Raw genomic sequence first — 26,745 nt, forward strand, 5'->3', positions numbered from 1 at the left:
CACAGGAAAGAATTGTGGTCGCCATCTTCTTCCCAGATCTGATTCGCTGTGACATACAGACCCGTCAAGGATCAATCAATGAACAGAATGGTTTGTTCTCCCAAACACAGGGAGACTTTGGCCCTTGAAGTCCTCACAGTTTCAGAAGAGTTTCCCAAAGTCTGGGGCAGGAAAACCCTCCCCTACTAGAGGTCTCACATTCTCTGAGCAGATCACCCCAGCCCATTCCCCCTGGCCCTTTCTGTCTACACAGGGTAAAGAGCTTGTCCCAGCAATCGCTCTAAGTGCCACCACATTCTCATCTCTCCTCAAACCCTCGGGGATGACATCACCCCTACATATCTTCCATCTTCTCTTAGAACTCTTCACAGAGATCCTGGAACATGAGTGCATTTGCGCTCCCTCGCTCGCTCGCTCTCTGTTTTCTAAAACACTAAACAAAATGTTCATGCTTGTCATAAAAATCACAGAGCTCATGGCTCCTGTAATCTCCCAAAAGGTAGTAATGTCACGTCAACTCTATTTTATGCTTCCTGAAGAAAATGTACATTCAAAAGCTACTCAAAGCAATATGTTGCAGCTTTTGGCAGAGTTTGGAATGATATGATGCCATCTCCAAATTCCATTTTTCAGCATATCCCAGTGTAAATGCAAGAGCTCCTGGGGCGGAAGCTCTCTGTTCCAGGTCTGCTTCTGCTGGTAACTGACCTGAGCTGGCACAACCCCAGCTCCCCCCTCAGCATCAAGAGCCTTCATTTCACTTCTCCAACTCTGATGTGGTGTCTTCACTCCCAAAAAAAGATGGGCTCAAATCTTAACCCCATCTTTACCTGCCGAATTACCTTATTTGGAAGTGGTTTTTGTTTTTTTTTTTTTTTTGCAAAAAAAATAACTAAGTAGCCATTGTTAGTTTGGGCTCTAAATCAGGAAAAGGAGCCCCCCAACAGGTGTGAACCAGGCTAATGATTCTGAGTTCTGTCCCTAGCGTGGTGACAGGAGAGATTGTTATTTAAGCCATGCACTGTCTGTGCTGTGAAGAAGTAATGGGGCTGAGAGTTTGGCCTAGTGGTAGAGTGCTTGCCTTGCATTCACGAAGACCTGGGTTCAATTCCTCGGTACCACATACATAGCAAAAAGCCGGAAGTGGTGCTGAGGCTCAAGTGGTAGAGCTCTAGCCTTGAGAAAGTCCAAGGACAGTGCTCAGGCCCTGAGCTCAAGCCCAGGACTGGCAAAAAAAAAAAAAAAAGGAATGCATAGAATGGGCCATGAGACACTGCTTCTTCTTTGTGACAGGGACAGGGACTAGGCAAGCAGGGGCATGACAGGGATAATTTCAGACCATTCTCAGAATGCTATGGTTTAGGCTTGAGCCTAGGCTGGATGAAGCCACCTGTCTGTTCCGTATGGACAGGTGGTTGTGTTAGTATCCCTGTATCATATTCTAGACACACACTAGTTGTCCTATACTTGTTAGCTATAGCAAGTCTTTCTTTGGAACAAGACTGGATAAAAGTAAATACATTTTAGTTAACTACTAAAACATTCCTATATAAAGAAAAAATTGCATATTACTTCTCAGAGCAGTTTTGCATAGTTATGTGGTTCTGAAGTAAAAAAAATAGATGCTTTGCCAAGGTATTCATAACTGGGGCAGCCTGTGGGTACATATTAATTTCAGTGAGCCCACCACTGACTTTGAGAACAAAACTTCTCTGAACAGCCTTTGAAAATCCCAGATTTTCATGTGCATTTTCGAGCATACATCTTCTGTTTTAATTATCACTAGTCTTGATACTAAATAACTTCTGACAATCTGCAAACAAGAGCAAAGAACAAAGATGTGTCCTCCTTAAGAGAGTCTTCTAGAGAATATGAAAACCTGGAACTGGCTGGTGCACGGTAGGTCTTAGCAAATATGCTGTGTGATCTAAAAGCTGTTCTTACACAAGAATTCCAGAATGTTTAAAGAAGGGAAAATATTGGTATAACTGACATAAACATTGTGTTCATGTGTTTGAGTTGAAAATTTCCAGGAAATGATTTTCCAGCCAAACTCACAAGCTGGGTGCCTAAGGCTAGATAGACAGACAGAGAGAAGTCAAGCTGGTTTTAGGACCACAGGGAATGAGTGGTTAAGGATTCCGATGCCTTGGTCTAAAATGGCCAGCTTTCGCCTAGCTCTAATTATCATCCTGGCTTTCCCCAAAAAAGCTGAAATCCAGACTGGTATGTGAAGCTTCCATATTTAAAATATTATGAGGAAGGTTTTATGGTCACAGCAAATCAGGGGTCATCTACTCATGCTTAGCCCATAAACGAAGGCAAAGCTCATTTGCCTTATAGTGAAAGAGGCCTCCAATCTAACACTATTCTTACCTCTCAGCAGGTCTCCCTTTCTCCTGCCTGCTCTGGACCTTCCTTTTGGGATTCGACTGTGACGTGTGAAGTCACCCAGCCACCGCCCACTCCCGGTATTGGGGTCTTTCTTCCATTCTCTGGCATCTTCCATTCTCCCAGCGTTCTTCCCAGGCTTCTGAACTCAATTCCATGCCCTAATGTTAGTGCACCCAAGGGCTCTTAAGGATCCTGTCCCACCCTCACTTCCTCCAGAAGGTATACCCTACTCACCCCCGCTCCAAAATCAGCCACTAGTCAGCAGACCTCCTGCCTCCAGCCCAACCCTCTCCTGCTCTCAGGCAGTCTGTTCCTTTTGCACCATCCTAGCTCAGCAGTCACTATCATCTAGTCAGAAACCAGGCTGACTCCATTTCCCCCCCCTCCCCCGGCTTCTCAAGTCCTACGTGGTCACTTCTCCATCTCTTCTGACCTGGCGGTGTCTGAAGGTAACTATGACTTGGCACGTGGATGATTGAGGAGGTGCTGACAGCCATTCTTACACCCCAAGGCCAGATGTCTTTCTCAATGTGGCAATTAAAATGTTGCCACGTTCCTGCCCTGCCTAAACCCTGCCATCCCTGGATGCCATCTGTATTTTCTTGCACGTGCACTAATGGTCCTTCCAGCTGTCAGGCCCCATCTCTGGCTCCTCCTCAGTGCACTGGCCTTAGGACTGTGCATGCACTCTCTTTTCTGACCTGCAACCCTGTCCCCCTTGGGTCCGCTCCTTCTTCCTTCAGGCCTCAGCCTGCCGGTATCCCTTGGCTGCTCTGAGACTTTCAGATGTCAGTACTTCACATTTAGAAGCCCTTCTTGGACGTACTCTGTGAGGCTACGTTTTGTGCTGAGCATAGGCTGGGAAGAAGGGGTCCTCACTCCTCTTTCTTCCTATTCTTTCTTGTGCCTAGCACAGAGCTTGGCACACAGTAGGCAACTGACAAACAGTTGTTTTGGGTGCTAGAGATGTCGAATGGGAAAGTTGTTAACATCAACTTTCATTTTAATGAGAAAACTGGGGTGGAGAGAGACAGATGTTGTGTTCCAAGTCCCAGGGGAGGAGACAAAACCAAGAATTCCCCCTCAAGGCCCAGTATGTACCCACACATACCCTGCTTCTCCCCTCACCGCTGCCTGAGCCCCACAGGTGACCCGCAGCGCCTCCGGACCCAGCATCCCTCATCAGAAAAGCACCTGGTAGAAATTGTGACATGGAAGCAACGCTCTGAGTTGACCGTTCCACTTCCTTCCTCCCTCCAGACAGTGGGTGAGGCTGTTGTTCCATGCACCCCGAGGGAACTGCGCACAGGCAGAAGCCCAGGGCTGGTGCACATTACCTCATGGGGGAGACCAAAGGTTCTGACCCAGCTCTGCCTTCCTCCCTTCCCTTCAACACCTGGCCCAAGGAGAGTGTTCACCAGTGTCTCTTCCTTGCCAAACATCTAAGAGGAAAGCTGGAAGGATAGGGGTTTGGTTATCAGCAAGTGATGTTCGACCTGCTCAGGGAAGGAAGGGAGTGGGCCCTGGCGGTGGCTGTTGATGGGGCAGGGGGTTGAACAGTTAGGCTGACCGAATCGCGGCTCAGTTAACATCCCCACAACTTTGGACCCTACATCCTGACGGATGTAAGGACTCTCTCTGCTGTTGGCGCAGCACTGGGCACACCTTTCCAGACGCTGAGGGGACAAATCACAGCACCCGGGCCTTTCTGGCAGCAGCCTAAGTGCTTTGTACCAAGGGCCCGGAGGTCTCCAGGGCGATCTCTGGAATCTGTGTGCAAAGGATCCTGGTGAGAACTGAGCTCAGAAGAAGAGTGGGGGCGGCGGCGGCGCCACCTCGGTGGGGTTGGGCCAGGCGGGGGCAGAGAGGTCCGCTTCGGAGGCCGCCTGGACGGCAGCCTGGCTGTGGATGCGCTGGTGCCGCACGAGGTGGGTCTTGCGACTGAAGCTCTTGGTGCACTGTGGGCAGGAGAAGGGGCGGGAGCCGGTGTGGATGGCCTGGTGGCGGACCAGGTTGGTTTTGGAGCTGAAGCTGCGGGCGCAGACGGCGCAGGCGTGGGGGCGGCTGCCCGTGTGCACGGCCTGGTGGCGGCCCAGGTGGGACTTTCGGCTGAAGCGGCGGCCGCACTGGGCGCAGGCAAAAGGCCTGGCACCGCTGTGGGCCCTGGCGTGGGCCACCAGATTGGGTCTGGAGCCGAAGCGGCGGCCGCACTGCGCGCAGGCGAAGGGCCGCTCCCCGGTGTGCACGCGCCGGTGCCGCGACAGGTGCTGGCCGTGGGCGAAGCCGCGGCCGCATTCGGGGCAGAAGAAGGATCGCTCGCCGGAGGCGCCCGGGGGCTCCTGCGGGCTCGATCCGGGGCCACAGGCCGAGGGCTCGGCGGCGGGGCCGGCCGCGGCGGGGTCCACGGCGGCACACTCGTCGCATCCAAACGGAGACCCGTCGCCGCGGTGCAGACGCTGGTGCGTGGCCAGGTTCTTCTTCCAGCCGAAGCTCAGGCCGCAGTGGGAGCAGGCGAAAGGCCTGGGGCCCGGGGGCGAGGTGGCGGCCGGGGGCGAGGCGGGCGCCTCCGGGGAGGGCAGGGCCCGGCTGGCGGCCTCGTGCACGCGCTGGTGGCGCACCAGGTGCTGCTTGTGCGTGAAGCTGCGCGCGCACTGGGCGCACTGGTAGGGCCGCTCGCCGGTGTGGATGCGCTGGTGGCGGATCAGGTGCGTCTTCTTGCGGAAGCGCTTCTCGCACTCGGCGCAGGGGAAGGGCCGCTCGCCGGTGTGGGTCTTCTGATGGGAGCCCAGGTGGATCTTCTGGCTGAAGCGCTTGCCGCACTCGGCGCACGGGTAGGGCCGCTCGCCGGTGTGCGTGCGCAGGTGGCGGGTCAGGTGGGCCTTCTTGCTGAAGCGCTTGTCGCACTCGGAGCACGGGAAGGGCCGCTCGCCGCGGTGGCTGCGCTGGTGCAGCAGCATGTGCGCGCGCTGCGAGAAGCTGCGGCCGCAGTCCGGGCAGGCGCACGGGCCCTCGCCCCGATGCAGCCGCTGGTGCAGCCGCAGCGTCAGCTGGTCCCGGAAGCGCCGCTCGCACTCCCCGCAGCCGTACGGCTTCTCCGCCACGGCGATCGGGGTCCACCCGGACAGCGCCAGCCCACCCAGCGGCCCCGCGGTCCCCGGTTCCAGCTTATACGCGGCCGCCAGGTGTCCCAGATCCGGGGCCGGAAAGGGGCCGGGAAGTAAGGAGAGATGCTGCGGCCATTCGACCTCCGCTTCCGCCTCCGGATCCTCCTCCTCTTCCACCTTCACCTTCCGAATCATCCACTCGTCCCCTGAAGCGTCAAACACAAGAATGAAGCCCACGCGCGGCCACTGTCCCCCTGGCGACTGGACCCCACTCCTGGGGGGCCCTGCGGCGCTGGCTGCTGCCCTCTGCAGAGCTGACCAAGTTTCTGGAATAACTACACCTGAAACTCCTTTCCATTCCCGCTCTCTAGTCCACAAGGGGAGGAGGGCACTGCCCCTCCCAGGAGCTCTTCTCTGCAGCCGCCCCTTCCTCCTGCTCCCCAGTATCAAGCCTGGCCCTCAGGTTCCTTCTGTCTTCTCTTCCCTGCCAAGGCTGCCTAGGAGAGGCAGGCTCCTTTCTGAACCGGTCTCCTAATATCCAATGGAGGAGCAGGGAACCCCAGTCAATTCCCAGTGCCTGCAAACTGGCAGCAGCTCAGCAAGTCAGACCTCAAACACCTGACCTTCCTTCTGTGTGCAAAGGGAGGCCTCGGGCCTTAGGGCTGGAGCAGCCCTCTCTGGCCAGAGCGGAACAGTATTAGCATCCGGGAACCTTAGAACCTCTGTGACATCTGCTCTCTACTTCCCCTGTGGCCTCGGAGTACCAGGGCACCTGGACTCCAGTGGTTTCAAATACAGATGCTAACCCCACCTTGTCCCAGAGGCACTCAGGGAAATCAGTGAGAGAGAAGAAGCTGCAAGTAGCTAGGATTACAGAAGCCACAGCACCTGGCCATCTCTTTATTTAAAGCTTCCAAACTGAGTCTTGTTGGGGAGCCATTGAACCAGATACCCAGGTTCCTGTCTAACCATGGAAAGCCTGTCACATTCGGAGTCTTGATTTTATTACACACAAGTGGCTGATCTATTCCCAGTTTCTTCTCTCAGTCCACTGGCTCCAAACCACTATTCGTCTTAATCTGTTATCACCTCTATTTTCGCTGTACCACTTACTCCAGGATTACCAATGGCTTCCAGCTGCACCTGCAGCTCACCCCAACTGTCCAACCGTCTTCCAAAGGTGAGATGTTCTTCTTCAGTCTCCTCACCTCACCTGTCCTCTTTCAAGTCCATCCTCACCTGTACCCGTCCACGCCTCTCTCAGAATGCATTAGGAAGCAACAGTTTTGACAGATACAGCAATAAGGATCTCTCGTCATAAACTCCTGTAACATTCACTATTAATGCTTCTATACTTATACGTGATTTTTATATTGTCCTTTTAATTATCTGTCTTCGTTTGCATTAGTATCATCCTCTTTTGATTTTTAGCTTCTGGGAGACAGACACGTTCTGACGTTGTGCCTAATAATAAAATGTTTTTAAATAAAAATGAGGACCACCACCACCATTTATGGAGGGTCAACCAGTGTGAGTGTGCACACACTGCCATAACACCTCTAGAGAAGTGTTCACAGCCAAAGCTCCTGGACAGAAGGAAGCCACTCAGCTGGTAAACATGGAGCAAGGACACAGCCTGGGTCTGTGTCCATCTCTTCACCACACTCAACACAGCCTATGCACAGTAGGCACTAAATAAAACCCTTTAGGTAAGTGATGCCAGCCAGATAAGAGGTGGCAGTGGAAGGGAATGATGGCTAGGAGCCCAGGGTGATGGAGAGATGCGCTCATGGAAACCTACTGGGCACACTGGTGTCCCCCAGGTCAGTGGACGTTTAGGAGAGGAAGCATGAAGTTAAAAGGCTAAGCAGCACACTTCATCTTTGTAGTAATTATGATTCAGGTGACTGACCGCATGTATGTGACATGGGTGGGGGAGGGAGAAGGAAAAGGCGAAGCTTAGAACTTCTAGAAAGGGGTTGAGGTGACCAACCTCTCTTCTCCCACCATCCACATACACAGAACTGCCCGCAGATGCTGGTGCAAGACTGATGAAAGGGACTGGGGCCTGCACTCACCTGACTGGAAAGGCCTGCAGCCACTCTTTCCAGCCCTGGAGCACAGTAGGTCCCTGCACCCTCTGTCATGACTCACCAGAGCAGGAGCCCGCAGGCTCAGTCTTCTGTGGGATGCAGGCCTGGCCTCCTCTGCATGGGGCCTCAGCTTGTTCCATCTGCGCACCTTCCTCCTGGCCAGGGGCCTTGTGGCCTGGTAGGGAAGAGATGCCTCAGGTATCCAGGAAGCATCACCCATGGAAGACGGGCCCACTGGTGCCAGAAAGCAGGAGCAGCTGAAGCCCCAATCCCAGCCCTGTCGCCAGACTCCACCCTACATCAAACCTGAGGAACAACCTCAGACTCCTTCAGGCAGAGCAGCCGCTAAGGTATACAGGTTTCAGGAACCACAGAGATGAGGAGTTTCTGAACATGTGTTTGAGGTGGCAGAGCACGAAACGGCCTCTGAGCAGAGCCTTTGAGGCTTTTAGAAGCTCAGTTCCAAGGCAAATGATAGTGGAGAATTAGGATGGCAAAAGTCTAGTCTGGTTCCTGCCTTAGGCACTGGCTCCCAACTGCCCTGCCTGAGGAGCGAGTCTCCCTCAGTCTCTGAGCCATGCCCCTACTTCTCCCAACCTAGGTTCTACTCTTTACCACCCACCTGCACCCTACAACGTGTCCCCCCCTCTCCCCGGTCAGCTATCCAGGTCCCTCTCCATGTACTTTATCACCTCCCTCATAGCACTCATCTTCTGAGCTAGTTTATAACTGTGTTTTCATTCATGGCTGACTCACTAAAGTGTTCCAGATGTCTAGACGAGCAGGTAACACACAGTAGGGGGTCAATAAACACTTGGTGGAAAGAAGGAGCAGAAGGCGGTCTCTTCCCTGAGCCTCCCTCCACAGGGAGTCCATGTCTTACCTGAGCATGCGCCCAGCAGACTGTCTTCCCCGGAGGATGCCTTCCCCTGGGCATCACGGGACCCATCCCGGGGCTCGCTTTGTGGCGTCATCTCAGACTGTCCCACGGAGAATCCTGTTATGGGCAGAAGGACAGGCCTAAAGCTTCCAGGACAGCACTGGAGATCAGAGGTGTTAGCACAGACAAGGGGCAGACCAGGCTCCCCAGCAACCTGAACAGATGTCAGTCGTAGCCTCTCTGTCAAGTCCAGAAGGACTGAGGACCAAAGAGATGAAATACATTGAAACCCCAGTGTTCAGTGACTCCCCACGCATTCATATCCTAGCACAACGTCTTTGTGAGAAGCATTCAAACAGCCCAGTGCCCTCCACACCCCCAGCAGCTCTAGACTGCAGCCTTCCGGGAATGTGTGCTCAGAGCCCACCTCCTCCCAGATTCCTTCTGTTCTCCCACTTACCCAGGGAGCTCAGAGCCTCCAGGGTCTCTCTCATGACAGCCAGATGTAGCTCCCTTGGGGATCAGGCGACCCTAAGGAGAAAAGACAGCGGTGTCCAGATTCTTCCTGGCACTTTCTGGCGGAGTCTCCGTTCTACCCAGTCTTTCCCTACCAGGTGAGGCTACGGTACAGGTGAGGGGGATGGATAAGGACCCCTCTCTCCCCACCAATTGGAGCAGCCTACTGAGGCTCCACCCCCAGTCCTGCCCCTCCAGCTCCTTCCCTACCCACTGGGGCAAGACCAAGGTGAGGGGTTCAAGAAAGTCTGGAAACCATTTCTGCCAGTTCTGGAAACTGGCTGCACTGCTCCTCTGGCAGGACTCAGAGGCAGCTCCAACCCCTCAGCATACCCTGGGAAACCCAGGCTCTGCTGAGGAGAGGGTGGGAGACCAGGGTGGGCAGCGACAGCTGTGAGCCAGTCCCTGTGCAGAGCTGTCACCAGGCTCCTTGGGAGAGGCCTTCAGAGGTGGGTCTTCATTTAAGGCAGTAAATGGCTAGGGGCTTCATGTCCCTAAACCTATGGCAAAACCACCCCCCCCATGGTGCGTCCCAGGGCTGGTACACGCGTGTGTGTACACACACACACACACACACACACACACACACGCCCGCCCTGCCTGCCAGGCCCCCTCCCCTGCTCCATTCCTCCTCCTGGGAGTCCCCTCCCCGTCCCCAGCAGCCTTTCCCTCGCCTCCCCCCCTCCCGTTCCCTCCCCTCACTGCTCCCTCTGGTTTCCGCCCTCTCTCCCCACCAACTCCAGCAGCCCGCGGAGGCTCCGCCCCCGCCCCGCCCCTCCGGCTCCTTCCCTACCCTCCCCCGCCCCCCTGCCACAGCCTCCACGGACCCCCAGCTCTGGGCGGCCCTCCCCCTCCCCCGCCCCCCAGCCACTGCCTCCACGGACCCCCAGCTCTGGGCGGCCCTCCCCCTCCCCCCCAGCCACTGCCTCCACGGACCCCCAGCTCTGGGCGGCCCTCCCCCTCCCCCCCAGCCACTGCCTCCACTGCCCCCAGCTCTGGGCGGCCCTCCCCCTCCCCCCAGCCACTGCCTCCACGGACCCCCAGCTCTGGGCGGCCCTCCCCCTCCCCCTCCCCCCCCCAGCCACTGCCTCCACTGCCCCCAGCTCTGGGCGGCCCTCCCCCTGCCTTCTCCTCCCTCCCTCCCCGCTCCCTTCCCCCGCCTCCCCCCACTGCCTCCAAAGCCCCTCAGCTCTGGGCGGCCCTCCCCCTCCCCCTCCCCCGTCCGTCCCCCCAGCCACTGCCTCCACTGACCCCCAGCTCCGGGCGGCCCTCCCCCTCCCTCCCCGTCCCCTCCCCTCCCCCCCAGCTCCCCGCTCACCCCGTGCAGCCGCGGTCCCCTGGCCCTTCTGCACCCTCCCCTGCTTCCTTTCCCCTCCTCTTTTCCTTCCTCTCCCCTCCCCCGCCCTCCCCCCCCCACCGGTCTCGCTCACCCGGCTGGCTCGCCCCTCCCCTCCCGCTCTCCTCCCCCACTCCGGTTTCTCTTCCTTCTCCTTTCCTCCCGGCACCTCGGTTCCCTCCCCCTCCCTCCCGCAGCCGCTCTCCCTCCCCTCCGCGGCCCCCTCCCCCCGCTCCTCCCTCCCCCGCTCCTCCCTCCCCCTCCCCCTCCGCACCCCGCGCCCGGGCCTTCGAGGCTCTCGGCCCCTCCCCGCCGCCTCGCCCCGACCCCTTTTCTTCCGCCCGCGTCCCGGTGCGCGCCCGCGAAGAGTCCCCGGCCCGCCCCGGCCTCCCCCGTCGGCCCCGGCCCACCGGCCGCCCCGCGGCGCTCACCTGCCCGGGCCGCCCCCGCCCCGGCGCCCGCTCCCCTCCCGTCGGACCCGCCCTCCCCTGACCCCCGCCCCACGGCCCTGCGGCCCGCTGTCACCTGCACGGCTGGGAGCGCCGGGAGGGGGCGGCGGCGGGGCGGGCGCGCTCGGCCTCCCCGCCCCGACCTGGCCGCCCGCCGCCGCGGCGGGGCCCCGGGCGCCCCGGCCTCGGCCCCCGGGCGGCTCCGTCCGCGCACAATGGCGCCTGCAGCCTGCAGCTCGGGTGCGGGATGCCCGAAAGCCCGACAGACTGACAGCTCCCAAACTTCGCGGGGAGGGGGAGGGGAGGGGGAGGGGGAGGGAGGGAGGGCGGCGGGCTGGGGAGGGGGTGGCGCGCAGGTGGCGGCTGGCCGGCCGGACGCCCGGAGGAGGAGGAGGAGGAGGAGGAGGAGGAGGAGGAGGTGGGAAGAGGGAGCTGGAACGCGGGAAGGGAGGGAGGGAGGGGAGGGAGGGGACGCCGGGGAGGGAGGGGAGGGGGCGTGCTCGGGGCGGGGAGCCGGTGCCACCCGGGCGCGGCGCTCGGGAGGACGGGCGGGGGTCAGGAAGCTCGGCGGGCTCCGCTCCCCCCCCCCCGCCCCGATCCCATCCGGATCCACCCGGGCCCGAGTCGTCGAGGGCTCCCTCCCACCCCCGGAGGCGCGGGAGGGGTGGGGGCGGGACGGAAGGGCGCGGGGCCCCTCCGAGTGGAGGTGGGGAGGAGACTGGGAGAGTCCGCGCCGGGAGCCGGCGGGCGGGCGGGGGTCCCCCGCGGGGAGCTGCGCCCCAGGCGGGCATCCAGACCCCCCGGGCCGGCCCAGCCCCGCACCGCGCGCTCCCCGCAGCTCCCCGGGGCGGGGCTGTCGGGTGTCACCCCCCTGGGCTCTGGCTCCTTCCCTCTGTCCCTTCGGGGAGGAGGGGGGGCAGCGCGTAGGTCTCTTCCCGGGTCGAGCCTGTCTTCCCAGCCGCGCTGGAACCAGAGCTGGCAGGGAGGCTCCAGGAGCTGGGCATGGCTCTGTGAATAGGCCAAGACCAGACCCCATCCCGGGGATGGCGACTCCTGCGGAGTCAGCGCGGTGACCCGGGGCTAGAGCCTTGCCCTAGACCAGCGCCCTGCACACACGACGGCGACCCTCACCACGAATGGCAGGGTGTGGGGAGCCCCGCGGTGTCCTGGTGGTTCCCGAGGCTTCAGGTGACCCGGGAGCAGGGCATGTGGGGCTGCTGTCTTGTAGACCTTGGCGTGAGGCTAGCCCAGGACAGTCTGTCGGATGTGTACATGTGTGGGTATGAGAGAGGGGCTAGAAGGGCACTGTACCCATGCTAGATCCAGGTTTCCCCCAGGCTGCTTACTCTGGGGGCCAACTCTAGTCATTGGTGAGCCCCCGGTGGGGCTTCCACTGAACCCTTTTGGTCCACACCCAGTGGTAGGCTCAGGAGAAGGAATTGCCCAGTTGGGTCCTGGCTTGTCTCAGGTGGGAATAACCAGGCAGGATGCCCAGTGGGACATCAAGCTTAGGAGATGAGGGGTACAGACATTCCACTGATGGTGTCCCTGGAGCTCTGCTGGTGACCAGGATGTCACCAGGATGTCCCTGTGGAGTCTGGAGCTGCCCCCTCTCAACCGGACACTGCGATTATTGCATCCGGTTCAGCTCTGCCCTGGAGCTGGGGGCAGCAGGCTCCCAGTCCTGCTCCCTCTTCCCACCCAGCCACTCTCTCCTGGTTCTTGCAGTCCTTGGGCACCCTAGGACCCCTGGAGAACTTTGCAGGAGGTCATGTGACCCCATACAGATACACACAATCACGCTCAGAAGTCAGACACCAAAAAGAAAAGGGTACAGAGGCACCGGCCTGCAATGGAACCGAAGAAGGCAGGAACACAATAGAGAGAATGTGGATAAGCCTTTTAGGGGCTAGAAGACCCCCATAGTCTCAGTGAACTTTTCAGCTGGACCACACCCCATCCAAGAACTGAAGTAACAGAACTGTGTACATGTAATTTTCAAGAGCTCATGGAGTCCCTAAGCCCCAAGCACATTCTGTGGGAAGTCCCTGAAGTTTTTACCCGTAAAGAAGAGGCTCAGAAAGGAAGAATGGCTTGCCCCAAGATCACTGTCAGATTGTGGTTGGGTCGAAGTGTCTGGTTGTGGCCCCGGTTGACACTCACCAGGGGTCTGTTTCCAGGAAGAATGGACCTCAGAGGGGAAAGTGCAGGCTGGTCCAATCCGGTTATGGGCAGCTGGTACCAGGGGGCAGAGAGTGGAATAAAGCCTGTCCAGTAGAGGGGCCTGCGGCCACAGTAGGCAGCGGGTGGGTGGGTGGAGGTGTCCAGAGCACTGCCCAAGCCCAAGGTGACTTGGGAGTGGGCATCATGCTCCTCCCTGCCCTCTTTGGCATGTTGTGGGCACTGGCTGATGGGTAAGTAACCTACCCAGATCGCTCTTGGCGAAGACCCTTCTGTGAAGCCAGGGATGCCCTGCCCTCGGTGTCCTTCCTGTTCTCCTTGCTTCAGGGATCTCCCTTGGGTGTTAGCTTCTAAAGGACTAGAGTCACAGGACAGGGCTACCTGGTAACAGAGGGGACAGTGGCAGCAGCTGTGGCTTCCTGTCCTTGGACAGGCGGTGGTGTGAACGGACAGAGACCATCCACGTGGAAGAGGAAGTAGTGCCTCGTCAGGAGGACGTGGTGCCCTGTACCAGCCTCTACTATTACAGCCGCCTCGGCTGGAGGCTGGGCCTGCCCGGGAGTAGCCGATCAGGGCTCACCAGGCCCCCCGTGTCTGGGCTCTGCACCATCTACAAGTGAGTGAGACCCAGTCTGAGCTGTGAGCTGAGCAGGAAAGGAGTGCGAGCCGGACATCCTGAGGGAGGGGGAGGGCCTGGCCTGAGCAGGCCCTAGAGAAGTAGGTCCTGGGTGGCTCGGGGAAGGGTGGAGAGTGAGGGTTGGGGTAGGGGGAGGAGAGGGCATCATGGTGGGCAGAGTGAGGAAAGGCACGAGGCTTCCTGGTCCAGCAGCATCCTCACCTTGCACGGGAAGAGAGAAGGGTCAGGCGGGGACTGGACTGAATATTTAGTCTTCCCCTTGTTTTGCTCTGCTGGGTGGATGCAGGCCCCCTGAAACCCGGCCTGCCACATGGACCCGAACGGTGAGGGTGTGCTGCCCGGGCTGGGGAGGTGCCCACTGCACGGACGGTAGGTACTCCAGAGGTGGCCATCTAGGGAGCCCATCTGTGTGGCGGGGAGGCGGGCAGATGAGTGCTTCATGCTGTCCCCTATGCTGACCAGCCGGGTACACCCCTTCTCTCCTCACCCGCCACAGCCCTTTCTGAAACCAGGAATGACAGCCACTGCTTTGCCACATGGCAATGTCAGCCTCTGGCCGGCTCAGTGAATGCTTCGGCAGGAAGCCTGGAAGAGTGTTGTGCCCATTCCTGGGGTCACAGCTGGTGGGACAGGGGTGCCCAGGCTTGCCTCAACTGTTCCAGCCGGCACCTTCCAGGTGGGTCTGTGGATCGCAGCCACAAGACAGGCCCCTCTTGACCCTCAGGCTCTGGCCTTTCTGCAGGGCCCTGCCTGCCCTGCCAGCTCCCGCGGGGACTGTGCTCTTTCCTGGTGCCTTCCTCTCTCCCAGGAGCCTCATCCTCTCCCCCAGCCCTGCCCTCTCACACCTGTTATCTCTTTCCCAGGCAACACTTCCTCTGTAGCTCTGCTACAGCCCCCGGCAGGGGCTGCGGGCCAGCTCTGGAGCCAGTACCAGCATCCCTCTGCCACCTGTGCCACCTGGTCCGGCTTCCACTATCGCACTTTTGATGGGCGTCACTACCACTTCCTGGGCCACTGCACCTACCTGCTGGCAGGCGCTGTGGATTCCTCCTGGACCGTCCACCTCAGGCCTGGGAGCCACTGCCCCCAGCCTGGGTCCTGTCAGCTGGTGAGGGGGGCCATGAGATAGCCTCAGGGAGGGCAGAACACAGAGACAGTAGCATCTGACCCCATCCTTGGCCCATCTCTCCAGGTCCAGGTGACAATGGGTTCCGATGAGGTGCTGGTCCAGGCTGGAAATGTGTCTGTGAACAGGCAGCCAGTACCCCGTGGAGAGCCTCGATTGCTCCATGGTGAGGGCTGGGTCCTCCTCTGGGACAATCCACCCTCCCTCTCGGGTTCCAAGGGCAGCTGCCTCCCCTTGGTTGCTGTCAGCAGAGCTTTGGAACTGAGGACCCAGGAGGATGTGGGCCTGGCCTTCCGATCCCCACCCCTCCGTGTGTGACTCAGAAACATTCCTTGGCCTGGCCTCCCGAGCCTCACTTCCCAACTGCCTCCTGGCAGTGTCATCATATTTGGGACAGAATGAGTGCATACATATTGGACGTGTATATGGTTTGTGTGTGTAATGAGCTGTGAATGTGTTAGGTGTAGATGTTGGGTATGCACATAGAATAGATATGCTTTGTGTGTCATGTATGTGTATATATGGTGTTGCGTATGTACATGTATGTTATGTGTTATGTATAAATGACTGCATGCATGTGTAGCATGTGTGGTGTTATTTATGTATGTATGTGTGGTCTGTGTGGGTGTGATGCATCACGCATGCACTCTATGCTTACACATGACACATATATGATATATTTATGTGGTGTGTATGTGGGGGGGGCATGCTGTGGGTTTTGTAAGGTTTGTCCTCATCAGAGTGTTCACAAGAGAACATAGAGCTGTGAGGACTCCCTCCCTGCCTTTTCCTTCCCTGTGGTGATGTGGCGGGAATGTGGCTATGGGAGGTCAGTGGTGGCTTCTCCCCCCAGGACTCAGTCTGCAGTGGCAGGGAGACTGGCTGGTGCTGTCTGGGGGGCTGGGGGTCGTCGTGCGGCTGGACAGGAGCAGTTCTGTCTCCATCTTTGTGGACTATGAACTCTCAGGACAGACGCAGGGCCTCTGTGGGCTCTACAATGGCCAGCCTGAAGGTAGGTGGCACGTGGCCTGGTGACTGGTATTGGGAGGAAGGGGAGACAGGACCCCAGGCCCAGCACTTGCCTCACCCTTCCTCAGATGACTTTCGGGAACCCGATGGGGGCTTGGCCATGCTAGCTGCTACTTTTGGGAATTCCTGGAGGCTTCCTGGATCTGAGGTAAGACCTCTGTTCTGGGCACGCACACACGCACGCACGCACAGGTTGTTGACCAGCTTTGGCACATTAGCTAATTGTGTAGCTCCTGCCTGTGGCTCTGGCTCCTCTGTCCCCCTGTAGACTGGCCAGTTGCTTGCCTTAACAGCCCAGGATGTGGGCTAGTGGACAAGGTGGTGGGGTCTTGAAGCAACTAGAAGGGTAGCAGTGATTTTTCTGATGTCTAGCAAGTGTCCCTTATCACTGCCTCCTGTTTCGGCTCCACGTGTCCCCAGCCCGAGTGTCTGGATGCAGTGGAAGTGGCCCAGGCATGTGAGGGCCCTGCGGAGGGCGCAGAGGCAGGCATGGAAGTGGGCCAGCTGCAGGCTGAAGCCCAGGATGTGTGCCACCGACTACTGGAGGATCCATTCAGGCAGTGCCATGCCCAGGTACAGGGGAGGTTGTGACGAGCTCCAGAGGGGAGAGGGCCCAGCGGGTGAGCTGGGCTTGCCAGGTCCATTGAAGAATCAGTCAAGCCATCGCCTCCCTGTTTAGGCACCAAGTGGCATCTTTGTGGGAACAGAGTGGTACCACTGTGTATTCTAAGCATTCTCTGGTCTCATTCTGTTTGATTCTAAGTCAGGGTATGAAGGAAGTAGGGTGGGAGGTGCTGCTGGTGACAAAAGGCATTCACTGGTGGAGGGCTTCCTTCTTGGCAGGTTTCACCGCATGAGTACCACGAGGCCTGCCTCTTTGCTTACTGTGCCGGAGCCATAGCAGGCAGTGACCGAGAGACACGGGGGTTGGCTGTTTGTGACACCTTTGCCAACTATGCCCAAGCCTGTGCCAGACGGCGTATCTACATGGACTGGAGAACGTCTGGCTTCTGTGGTACTGTGCCGCCTGCCCTGCCCATGGCACTGCCCCAGGGCATTGCCACATGAGGGCTCTCCCAGCTGGTTCCCAGAGCCTCAGCTTCTCAAGCGTCTCACGGCCCATTCCTGTGCCCACAGAACACCTGTGCCCAGGAGGCCAGCTCTACTCTGACTGCGTCCCAGCCTGCCCACCCAGCTGCTCTGCAGTGGAGCTGGGCGAAGAGGGGTCCTGTGGGGAAGAATGTGTGAGTGGCTGTGTGTGCCCGCCTGGCCTCTTCTGGGACGGTGCCCTCTGCGTGCCTGCTGCCCGCTGCCCTTGCTACCACCGGCGCCAGCGCTTTGACCCTGGTGACATTGTACATCAGCTATGCAACCCATGGTGGGTCCTCCGGCTGGTTGGAGTCAAGGCCCCATGGCTTCCCTTGACCTCTTCCCTATGCTGTCTCCAGCCCTGCATCCCCTAACCTGACATCCTACCCCAGGCCTCCTTCACACTGACCTGTGGCCTGTGGCCTCCCTTGGTGAGATTAACAGCCCTTGGCCAGCTGGCCCCAACGCCTTCTGGGAACTGAGGGGTACAGGGGAGGAGAACTAGGGTATGCAGGATCATTGTCCCCCTCTCACCCCCGTGTGTCCACAGTGTGTGCCAGGACGGGCACTGGCACTGCAGCCAGGCTCTGTGCCCTGCCGAGTGTGCCGTGGGTGGGGATGGGCACTACTTCACCTTTGATGGCCGGAGCTTCTCCTTCCGCGGTGGCCCAGGCTGTCACTACAGCCTGGTGCAGGTAGGCCGAGGCTGAGCTCTGGGAAAGGTGGGGGGGGGTGTCAGGATCCAGATACTCCTGGGGGACAGTCCAGGCAAGATGAGTAAGTAAGGACACAGGGCCCAGGAAGGAAGCCCGGCGGGCGCGGCACTGGGCAGGGAGTGGCCACACATCTGGCATCTCTTTCATTTCCACCCTGCAGAGGCTGCAGGAGTGACTTCCTGCCATCCCCACCTCAGCCCAGGGCCCTGGAGCTAAACTCGTCTCACAGTCTCGGGCCTCTTCCACAAGGCAGCCCGGGGGAAGAAAGGAGGGCCCTCCTGCCACATCGCCCTCCCCACCAAGTTGGAGCACTTCCCAAATTCCACAGCCCACCCCCAGGCACACCCAGGCTTACGTGCACAGACACACTTGCACGCACGAACGGGTGCACAGACATACACATACGTGTGCACACACATCCAGAGACATCCATATACACTCTTACTTCACAGTCAGGGTGCACAGACATACACACACGTGTGCACACACATCCCCATACACAGAGACATCCACATACACCCTTACTTCACAGTCAGGGTGCACAGACATACACACACGTGTGCACACACATCCCCATACACAGAGACATCCACATACACCCTTACTTCACAGTCAGGGTGCACAGACATACACACACGTGTGCACACACATCCCCATACACAGAGACATCCACATACACCCTTACTTCACAGTCAGGGTGCACAGACATACACACACGTGTGCACACACATCCCCATACACAGAGACATCCACATACACCCTTACTTCACAGTCAGGGTGCACAGACATACACACACGTGTGCACACACATCCCCATACACAGAGACATCCACATACACCCTTACTTCACAGTCAGGGTGCACAGACATACACACACGTGTGCACACACATCCCCATACACAGAGACATCCATATACACCCTTACTTCACAGTCAGGGTGCTGCAGTGTGGTGAGGGGCAGGGCAGGGGCTTCAGGGGCCTCCTGAGCCCCGAGGATGTGCCCCATCCCTGCATCCTCTGTCCCCTAGGGCTCTTCACAAGGCCAGCTGCTGATCGTGCTGGAGCATGGGGCCTGTGACTCTGGGAATTGCCTCCAGGCCCTTTCTGTCTCCCTGGGTAGCACTCATATCCAGCTCCGGGACTCAGGTAGTAGCCTCAGCTCTTTCTCCTTGGAGTGCCAACCAAGCCCACTGCCCCCTTTCCATGCCCTGCAGACTCTACACCTGCCCCTCATACTCCTTCATGCTTCGGGGCCCGCCAACATCTCCCCCCTCCAGACTCCAGCAGCTCAAGTCAACATGCCATGGCCCAAACCCTGGGTCAGATACACCATTCTGAGGACATTCTCCAAGCCATCTTCTGCCCTTTGGGGGTGAGGTGGGGATACCCATCATGCAGTTATGACAGTCTGAAAGCAAGAGCAGCCAGACCAGCTCCTCTCAGCCCCTGTCCCTTCCATGCACCTCACACCTGAGATGGCAGCTGGTGTCTTGTCTGTTTCCTCCCATACGCTGGCCATGGAGGGGCCACACAAAGCACATGCAAGAATGGGTGACGACAAGCTGGCAGGGTGTCTTTTGGGATGTCACTGGAGACATCCCCATAGTGACCACTTGGGGGGGGGTCACTCCATCTGTCCCCACAACCAACGCGAGACCCAAGTCCCAGCTCCTTGTGGCCTCCCCCTCCCTGACAATTGCCCCCACTCCATCACCAAACTCCGCTTGCAGGCGCAGTGCTGGTGAATGGGCAGGATGTAGACTTGCCCTGGTCTGGTGCTGGGAAGCTCCATGCCTCCCGTGCCTCCTCCGCCTTCCTGCTACTGCACTGGCCCGGAGCTCAGGTCCTCTGGGGAGTAGCCAGCCCTGCAGTCTACATCACCCTAGACCCCCGCCATGCCCACCAGGTGCGTCAGGAAGCAGATCAGGGGCTGGGTGTGGCTGTGGTGGCAATGGATTGAACTCTTCCCTCATGTCCTGCACGGCCTAGGTGCTGGGGCTGTGTGGCACCTTCACCTGGAACCAGCAAGATGACTTCCTGACACCAGCCGGGGACGTGGAGACCAGCATCCCTGCCTTTGCTAGCAAGTTCCAGGTGTCCAGTGGCGGAAGATGCCCCTCCGTGGACAGCACCCTGCTGTCTCCCTGCGACACAAACTCCCAGCACCTCGCGTTTGCAGAGGCAGCCTGTGCCATCCTTCACGGCCCAGCCTTCCAGGTAGCCGGGTCCTCCCATATCTGTGAGATCAAGGGCAGGCAGCCACGGTCACCCCAGAGCATGGGGGGTACACGGAGGAAGGGCTGACCCACTTCCTCTCTGCCCAGGAGTGCCACGGGCTGGTAGACAGGGAGCCATTCAGGCTGCGGTGCTTGGCGGCCGTGTGTGGCTGTGACCCTGGCAGGGACTGCCTGTGTGCTGTGCTGTCTTCCTATGCCCACCGCTGTGCCCAAGAGGGCGTCCCTCTGCGCTGGAGGAGCCAGACTCTGTGCCGTGAGTCCCTCAGCTCTCCCTGAGACCCCTTTCCTTCCCTCCCCCAGGCTCCTTCTGGAAGGAGCAGGAGTGGGCGGGACCCCTCATGGAGGTGGGTTGCTGGCTTCTCACAGAGGTGTGTGTGTGTGTGTGTGTGTGTGTGTGTGTGTGTGTGTCTTTGCACACAGCTGTTGTGTGTCCCGGGGGCCAGGAGTACCAGGAATGTGGCCCCACATGCGGTCACCACTGCGGGGAGCAAAAGGATTGCGAGAAGCTGCCTGGCTGTGTGGCAGGCTGTAATTGCCCCCCGGGGCTCCTGTGGGACCCCGAGGGCCAGTGTGTGCCCCCCAGCTTGTGCTCCTGCCAGCTTGGAACCCGCCGCTATGCCCCTGGCAGTGCAACCATGAAGGACTGCAACCACTGGTGAGGAAAGCAGAGGTGGCATGAGGAGGGAGGGGAGCATAGCTGGGGCCCCGGGAACACTGTCGGGTTTACGTCTCCATTGAGTTTGACTATCTGGATCATAAAGCAGTGAAGTGGGAAATGGAAGACTTGCTCTCACTTGGCAGATGAGGAAACCGAGCAGGCTTGGGTAGTCTAGACAGCTAGTGGCTGAGAAGCAAAGGCAGGTTCTAGACTTGGGAGCTGGGCAGGAAAAGTTGTTCTGGTCTATCCAAGGTGGCCCAGCTTCCTGCACTGGTGGAGGGAGGGGTTGGGAGGTGAGCCGCTCAAGTCCCTGGCATGAAGGCTGGGTTTCTACCCTGGAGCAGATCAGCATACTTGGGCTCCTGGAATATGACTTTCTAGTATGGCTGCTTCAGGGGTGAACCAGAGGCCTGCACTCCAGGCCTCTCACTCCCTGTCTCCCACCCTGTGGCAGCGTCTGCCAGGAAAGAGGCCTCTGGAATTGCACAGATCACCAGTGCTCCCCCCAGCAGACAGTCTTCTGCCCCGGGGATCTCATCTACGCTCCTGGTGCCTGCCTCCTTACCTGTGACGGCCTCAGTGCCAACCACACCTGCCCCGTCGGAAGCACAGATGGCTGCGTCTGTCCCCCAGGCACTGTGTTACTGGTAAGTCCAGGAAGAGGCCCCACGAGGCCCCACGAGGCCTTTTCTATAGGAGTGCTCTGCTCCCCCAGGGGTCCTCAAACCTATCCTCTGGCCCTATCCTTTGGCCAGGTTGAGCGCTGCGTGCCTCCTGACCTGTGCCCCTGCCGTCACAGTGGGCAGTGGTATCCCCCTAATGCCACCATCCAGGAGGACTGCAACACTTGGTATGCCGATCTCTGTGACCTCTTACCTTCTGACCTTGGGACCCCTGGCTCTCCAGACACCATGCCTGCCCCCTCCCCCGACTAGGTACCCAGGTGCTAGAAGTTGAGATGGGGTCCCCAGATTGGCTTGGGTCTTGGGGATGCTCCAGGATCCTTCGTGCCAAGGGTCTGTGCAGAGTTACCTCTGCACAATAACCGAGCCCATCCCTTGCCCACAGCGTGTGCCAGGGTCGGCAGTGGCATTGCACTGGCCGTCGGTGCAGCGGGCGGTGCCAGGCATCAGGTGCCCCCCACTATGTGACGTTTGATGGGTTGGCCTTCACCTTCCCCGGGGCCTGTGAGTACCTGCTGATTCGAGAGGTCGGAGGCCGTTTCAGCGTCTCTGCCCAGAACCTGCCCTGCGGGACCAGTGGCCTCACCTGTACCAAGTCTCTGGCTGTCCGTCTGGAGAACACTGCTGTCCACTTGCTCAGAGGTGGCTGTGGCGATGCCAGGATGACATTGCCGGTGGGCGGGGCCACCACAGTGTGACTGGAGCCCAGGTTCCCCATGGGGCTTGGCAGTCCTCAGTGTAGTGGGCTGGTAGGAAGCATAATTCTGGAGGCCTCTAAGCAATCAAAGCTTCGAGAAGCCTGATGATTTCCCAGAGTGACCCCGGTAGGGGAGTCGGGAGGGGAGGCCGCCTGCACTGCCCCAGAAGCCTAGAAGACCCTTTGGTCTGGGCTGTGTCTGACTTCTCTCTTCTGCCATAGGCAGGGCAGTGATGGTGAATGGGGTGAGCATAAGACTCCCCAAAGTCTACACAGGCCCAGGGCTGAGCTTGCACCAGGCTGGCCTCTTCCTGCTGCTGACAACACGCCTGGGCCTTACCCTGCTCTGGGATGGAGGTCAGTGCCTGCTCTCCTACACTGGAAGCGGGCCCAGCATCCACACAGCAGGGCTGACCCTCTCCCCAAGCCCCACCAAGGCCCAAACCCAGAGGTCAGGGCTGGCCTGACATCCCCCCACCCCGAGCCGATTTCCAGTGTGGCCGCCAGACCTGAAGTGCTCCTGCCCCCACCACAGCTCTCCTCACACCGGTACCCTTCCTGTCTCACAGCCAGAGCAAGTGACCCGGAGTTCCCAAGTGTATTTTTGTGGTTCTGTTTGCCTTCATTATGAAAGTAATACCACCTCACCCAAGAAACATTGAGAAAATACCAAGTTTTAGAAAGAAGACATGAAAATAGATCTCCTAACATCCTACCACCCAAACACAAGCAGTTGGCATCTTGGAAATGTTACTGTTAGTGAGAAATTGAGAGAAATCAAAATAACTCTGTATGGACTCTGGCCAGCTGTGTGTGTGTGTGTGTGTGTGTGTGTGTGTGTGTGTGTGTGTGTGTATCTGTATGTGTGGCATATATGTATATGTGTTATATGTATGTGTGTGTGTGTGGTATATCTGTAGGTGCATGTATGTATGTGTGTGTGGTGTATGTATATGTGTGTGTATGTGTGAGTGAGTGAGTGTGTGTGTGAGTGTGTGTCTGTAAGCCATTTTCATACTTGCTTCCCAGCCTGAATCTGGCCTGACAGAAGATTCTCAGCTCCCTAAAAGCAGTTTATTTATTTAGTGCCAGTTCTGGAGTTTGAATTCGGGGTCCTGTCCCTTAGGTGTTTTGTGCCTTTGAGGCCAGTCCTCTGCTACTTGAGCCGCATCTCCACTCCCAGCTTTTTGCTGGTTAATTGGAGATTAGAGTCTCATGGACTTTCCTGCCGGGCTGGCTTTGAATCCTGATCGTGAGATCTCAGTCTCCTGAGTAGTTAGGATTACAGGCGTGAGCCTGCAGTTACCCCTCCCCCCGTGGAGCCGGCACCCCAATGGTGGGGGTGAGGCCAGCAGAGGAAATGTTCTAATCATGTCCTTAGGCACCCGGGTGCTGATACAGCTGTCGCCCCACTTCCGTGGCCGCGTGGCCGGGCTGTGCGGAGACTTCGATGACGATGCCACCAACGACCTGAGGAGCCGCCAGGGTGTCCTAGAGCCCACGGCAGAGCTGGCTGCCCACTCCTGGCGCCTCAATCCCCTCTGTCCTGAGCCAGGAGATCCACCGCACCCCTGCACGGTGAGTAAGGGTGGGAGGACGGGAGGTGGGGGTGCCAGAGCCGAGGGCTGGGTGTCCATCTCCTGCCTCCTGCTGCAGGTGAATGAGCAGCGGGCGCCCTGGGCCCGGGCCCGCTGTGGCGTGATGCTGCTCCCGCTCTTTGCCCCTTGTCACATGGCGGTGCCCCCACAGCAGTACTACGAGTGGTGTGTGTACGACGCCTGTGGGTGAGCACGGCCTGCCGAGGGTGGGGGCTGTGGGTGCACCGAGGGCAGGAACGGGGTGCTGGGCTCACTGCTCCCTCCCGCAGCTGTGACTCTGGGGGTGACTGTGAATGCCTCTGCTCAGCCATTGCCACCTATGCAGACCAGTGTGCCCGGCGTGGACACCCTGTGCGCTGGCGCAGCCAGGAGCTCTGCCGTGAGTGGATTCTCCCGCCCCACCAGCCATATCGTCCCCCAGGGTCCCTGGGGCTGGGGCCATGCAGTCGGGTGCCCCGGGGCCTCAGTGATCCAAGGCTCTGTCTCTTCTTTCCACTTAGCCCTGCAGTGTGAAGGGGGACAGGTGTATGAAGCCTGTGGTTCCACCTGTCCCCCTACCTGCCATGACCACCATCCAGGACCTGCATGGCGCTGCCAGTCTGTGGCCTGTGTGGAAGGCTGCTTTTGTCCCGAGGGGACTCTGCTGCACGGTAGGTAGTCATAATGGCAGGGGAACAAGGATACACACTGGGAGGAGGCCATGAGGGCCTGGTGGCAGGGCCAAGGTGGCACCGAGGCACTGCTCTCTCTGTGCTGTGACTTCAGAAGGTGCCTGTGTGAAGCCGGTCGCCTGTCCCTGCGAGTGGGGTGGTAGCTTCTTCCTGCCAGGCACGGTGCTGCACAAGGACTGTGGGAACTGGTAAGTGGCAGGGGTTGGGGGGGTTCCTGGGGCAGCGTAGCCCCTGGACTGGCCCAGCCCAGCCTGTGTCTGACCCTGGCACACCGTGTTCAGCACGTGTCTGGAGAGCCAGTGGCACTGTGAGGACAACCGTGCCACCTGTGAAGAGCCGACGCCTGGCTGTGCAGAGGGAGAGGCTCCGTGCCAGGACAGTGGGCACTGTGTGCCCCATGAGTGGCTCTGTGACAACCAGGACGACTGTGGCGATGGCTCAGATGAGGAGGGTGCGTGCCTTTACCTGGAGTGGCTTCCTGAGTAGCTGCTTCCATTGCCAGGAACTATGGGAGGGGGTTCTGGCCCTTCTGGGCCCAGGGGCTTCTCTGGAGCACCCCGCATCTGCCCGCTCGTCTCCTGCCAGGCTGCACCACGCCAGGCTGTGGGGAGGGACAGATGTCCTGCAGCTCTGGCCACTGCCTTCCTCTGGCCCTGTTCTGCGATGGGCGGGACGACTGCGGAGATGGCACAGATGAGCAGGGCTGCCCGTGCCCCTCTGACTCCCTGGCCTGTGCTGACGGGCGCTGCCTGCCCTTCACCCTGCTGTGCGATGGGCACCCGGACTGTCCAGATGCTGCTGATGAGGAGTCCTGCCCGGGTAAGCTGTCTGCACCCTGCTCTCGCCCACGAGACACCCTTCCCACAAGGCCCAGCTCCCAGTGAACCCCTATCTCACCCTGCTCCTGATTTGGCGAGTTGGCACCTGCACCCTAACCAGTGCAAACAAGGGGCAGTATCCTGGGACTAGCTTTTCTCTCTGACTGCAGGGAAGGTCAACTGCACCCCTGGGCAGGCGCCCTGCACGGATGGTAGTTGCGTGGAAGCCCTCCGGTTGTGCGATGGAGTTTGGGACTGTGCAGACGGAGTCGATGAGGGACCAGGGTACTGTTTCCTGCCCTCTCTGCCCACGCCTCCCGCAGACACCATGCCCAGCCCCTCCCCTGGATCTTTGGACAGTCCCTTGGGCGGTGACAGCCCTGGTGAGTCTCCTGGAGGAGATGGGTGAAGAAGCTGAGGGTCCCCTAGAAGGGATAGGAGAGACCCTCTCACAGGGAAGTATTTTGGCCATGCGCTGAGGCTGCAGATGCTGCAATGAGGAGTTAAAGGTATTTGAGAGGGATTCCGGGACCAAGCTTCATTTTCTGGCATTCAAGGCCCCTCTCTGAAGGGGACTCTAATGGAAGTTCTTAGACTAGAAGGCTTTCAGAAAACCAACAACAGCTCAAGCCAGGCACTGCCTACTATAATCCTGGCTACTCTGGAGGCTGAGATGGTTGGAGAGTGGTTCAAAGGTAGCCCAGGCAGAAAACTTCATGAGACAGTCGTCTCCATCAAACCACCTAACACCCATGAGTAGAGCTGTGGGCTCCAAGTAGTAGAGTGCTAGCCTTGAGCAAAAAAAAAAAAAAAAGCTCAGGGATAGCGCCCAGGCCCTGAGTTGAAGCTTCATGACTGACAAAAACAAAACTACACAAATCCCGACCCCAACAGCCCACCTCAAGAGGGCTTGGCTTCTAGGAGGATGGCTTTCTGAGGTGAGGGTCAGCTGGGCTCTCCTGGGCAGGGAGAGGGGCTTCTAACCAAGATAGAGGGATAAGTCTGGCCAGGGGGATCCTGTCTGCTCCTGCCAAGAGCCAGCGCCAGTGCCCATTGCAGCGCCCCACTGCGGCCCCTTGGAGTTCCAATGTGGCAGCGGCGAATGCACCCCACGGGGCTGGCAGTGCGACCAGGAGGAGGACTGTGAAGATGGCAGCGATGAGCGGGGCTGCAGCGGGCTGTGTACTCGGCCCCACATGCCCTGTGCCCACAGCCCCCACTGCGTGTCCCCGGGGCAGCTGTGCGATGGCCTGGCACAGTGCCCTGACGGCTGGGATGAGGACGCAGACACCTGTGGTGAGTGTGGCACCCCTCCCCCGCCCTGGGCAGCTCAGGCCAGGCAGGTGGGGCACATCTCTCCCAGAGCGCCCACCACCTGGGCCCCTGTGGCGCACAGACAGTGACCAAGGCCTAAGGACATCGGAGGGTAGAAAGTGAGCTTTGTGCTCCTTTGATCTTCGTTCACGAAGCTGTAAAATATTTTTGTTTTGTTCTTCCAGGCAGGCGCAGGACAGAGTGGGAAGGAATAAAATTGTATCTTTGCTCACATTTGACAAGAAGGGACAAGAGGGAGGAGGGTGACCCCGAGGGCAGGAGCAGGGGTCCGTGTGCAGGGTCTACCTACCGCCTAACTGTCCAGCCCCCAACCAGAGCAAACCCCTGCAAGTCAGGGCCACCTCCTAGGACAGGAGGCCCACAGACCCAAACCCAGACCTTTCCCTCCTGGACCCCTAGCAAAGGCTTTTCTAGTCCCACGCCTCCCCCCAGCCTTCCTCTCCTGGTCAGCCCCTCTGCAGGGAGGAAGGGAGCACGAGAGGACATTTCTTAACCTAT

The 26,745-nt window shown here is 58.9% G+C and overlaps 2 protein-coding genes across 5 annotated transcripts in view; one reads left to right on the forward strand and one right to left on the reverse strand.

Moving 5' to 3' along the window:
- Positions 1-3,376: 3,376 nt before the first annotated feature.
- On the reverse strand, positions 3,377-12,987 carry Znf467 (zinc finger protein 467). 4 transcript variants are annotated; one of them, XM_090333501.1, is made up of 5 exons: positions 12,936-12,987; positions 8,932-9,002; positions 8,475-8,588; positions 7,653-7,766; positions 3,377-5,704 (listed from the first exon to the last, which is right to left on the reverse strand). In XM_090333501.1, the coding sequence occupies exons 2-5, from the start codon at positions 8,963-8,965 to the stop codon at positions 4,197-4,199; spliced, it is 1,770 nt and encodes a 589-aa protein (XP_090189627.1). In that variant the 5' UTR covers positions 8,966-9,002; positions 12,936-12,987; the 3' UTR covers positions 3,377-4,196. The 4 variants fall into 4 exon arrangements, with proteins under 4 accessions (XP_090189627.1, XP_090189625.1, XP_090189624.1 ...); XM_090333499.1 differs by lacking the exon at positions 12,936-12,987 and adding an exon at positions 10,849-10,913; XM_090333498.1 differs by lacking the exon at positions 12,936-12,987 and adding an exon at positions 10,306-10,371.
- Positions 12,988-13,139: 152 nt separating this feature from the next.
- LOC150063779 (SCO-spondin-like) overlaps positions 13,140-26,745 on the forward strand; it is a 52,639-nt gene continuing 39,033 nt past the window's right edge. Inside the window, exons 1-30 of the mRNA XM_090332262.1 lie at positions 13,140-13,186; positions 13,387-13,569; positions 13,877-13,959; positions 14,087-14,266; positions 14,454-14,698; positions 14,783-14,882; positions 15,570-15,728; positions 15,814-15,893; positions 16,166-16,318; positions 16,589-16,760; positions 16,883-17,123; positions 17,385-17,529; positions 18,579-18,696; positions 19,281-19,456; positions 19,540-19,767; positions 19,875-20,040; positions 20,208-20,442; positions 20,900-21,092; positions 21,201-21,295; positions 21,514-21,770; positions 22,048-22,182; positions 23,207-23,403; positions 23,482-23,609; positions 23,693-23,802; positions 23,924-24,073; positions 24,189-24,282; positions 24,376-24,545; positions 24,680-24,913; positions 25,083-25,295; positions 25,972-26,208. Of these exons, the coding sequence (XP_090188388.1) occupies positions 13,140-13,186; positions 13,387-13,569; positions 13,877-13,959; positions 14,087-14,266; positions 14,454-14,698; positions 14,783-14,882; positions 15,570-15,728; positions 15,814-15,893; positions 16,166-16,318; positions 16,589-16,760; positions 16,883-17,123; positions 17,385-17,529; positions 18,579-18,696; positions 19,281-19,456; positions 19,540-19,767; positions 19,875-20,040; positions 20,208-20,442; positions 20,900-21,092; positions 21,201-21,295; positions 21,514-21,770; positions 22,048-22,182; positions 23,207-23,403; positions 23,482-23,609; positions 23,693-23,802; positions 23,924-24,073; positions 24,189-24,282; positions 24,376-24,545; positions 24,680-24,913; positions 25,083-25,295; positions 25,972-26,208 (4,924 nt within the window). The remainder of the gene's footprint in view (positions 13,187-13,386; positions 13,570-13,876; positions 13,960-14,086; positions 14,267-14,453; positions 14,699-14,782; positions 14,883-15,569; positions 15,729-15,813; positions 15,894-16,165; positions 16,319-16,588; positions 16,761-16,882; positions 17,124-17,384; positions 17,530-18,578; positions 18,697-19,280; positions 19,457-19,539; positions 19,768-19,874; positions 20,041-20,207; positions 20,443-20,899; positions 21,093-21,200; positions 21,296-21,513; positions 21,771-22,047; positions 22,183-23,206; positions 23,404-23,481; positions 23,610-23,692; positions 23,803-23,923; positions 24,074-24,188; positions 24,283-24,375; positions 24,546-24,679; positions 24,914-25,082; positions 25,296-25,971; positions 26,209-26,745) is intronic.

The sequence above is a fragment of the Megascapheus bottae genome, chromosome 5 (assembly GCF_031878675.1).
Source record: "Megascapheus bottae isolate mThoBot1 chromosome 5, mThoBot2.hap1, whole genome shotgun sequence".
Lineage (NCBI taxonomy): Eukaryota > Metazoa > Chordata > Mammalia > Rodentia > Geomyidae > Megascapheus > Megascapheus bottae.

Excerpts from the sequence above, each read along its gene's own strand:
- Znf467 (XM_090333501.1), bottom strand. The coding sequence starts at position 8,965 with ATGAGAGAGACCCTGGAGGCTCTGAGCTCCCTGG. Across the intron at positions 7,767-8,474 it reads TCTGCTGGGCGCATGCTCAG|GCCACAAGGCCCCTGGCCAG; the intron begins GTAAGACATGGA and ends CTTCCCTACCAG. Across the intron at positions 5,705-7,652 it reads GCCTGCGGGCTCCTGCTCTG|GGGACGAGTGGATGATTCGG; the intron begins GTGAGTCATGAC and ends TTGACGCTTCAG.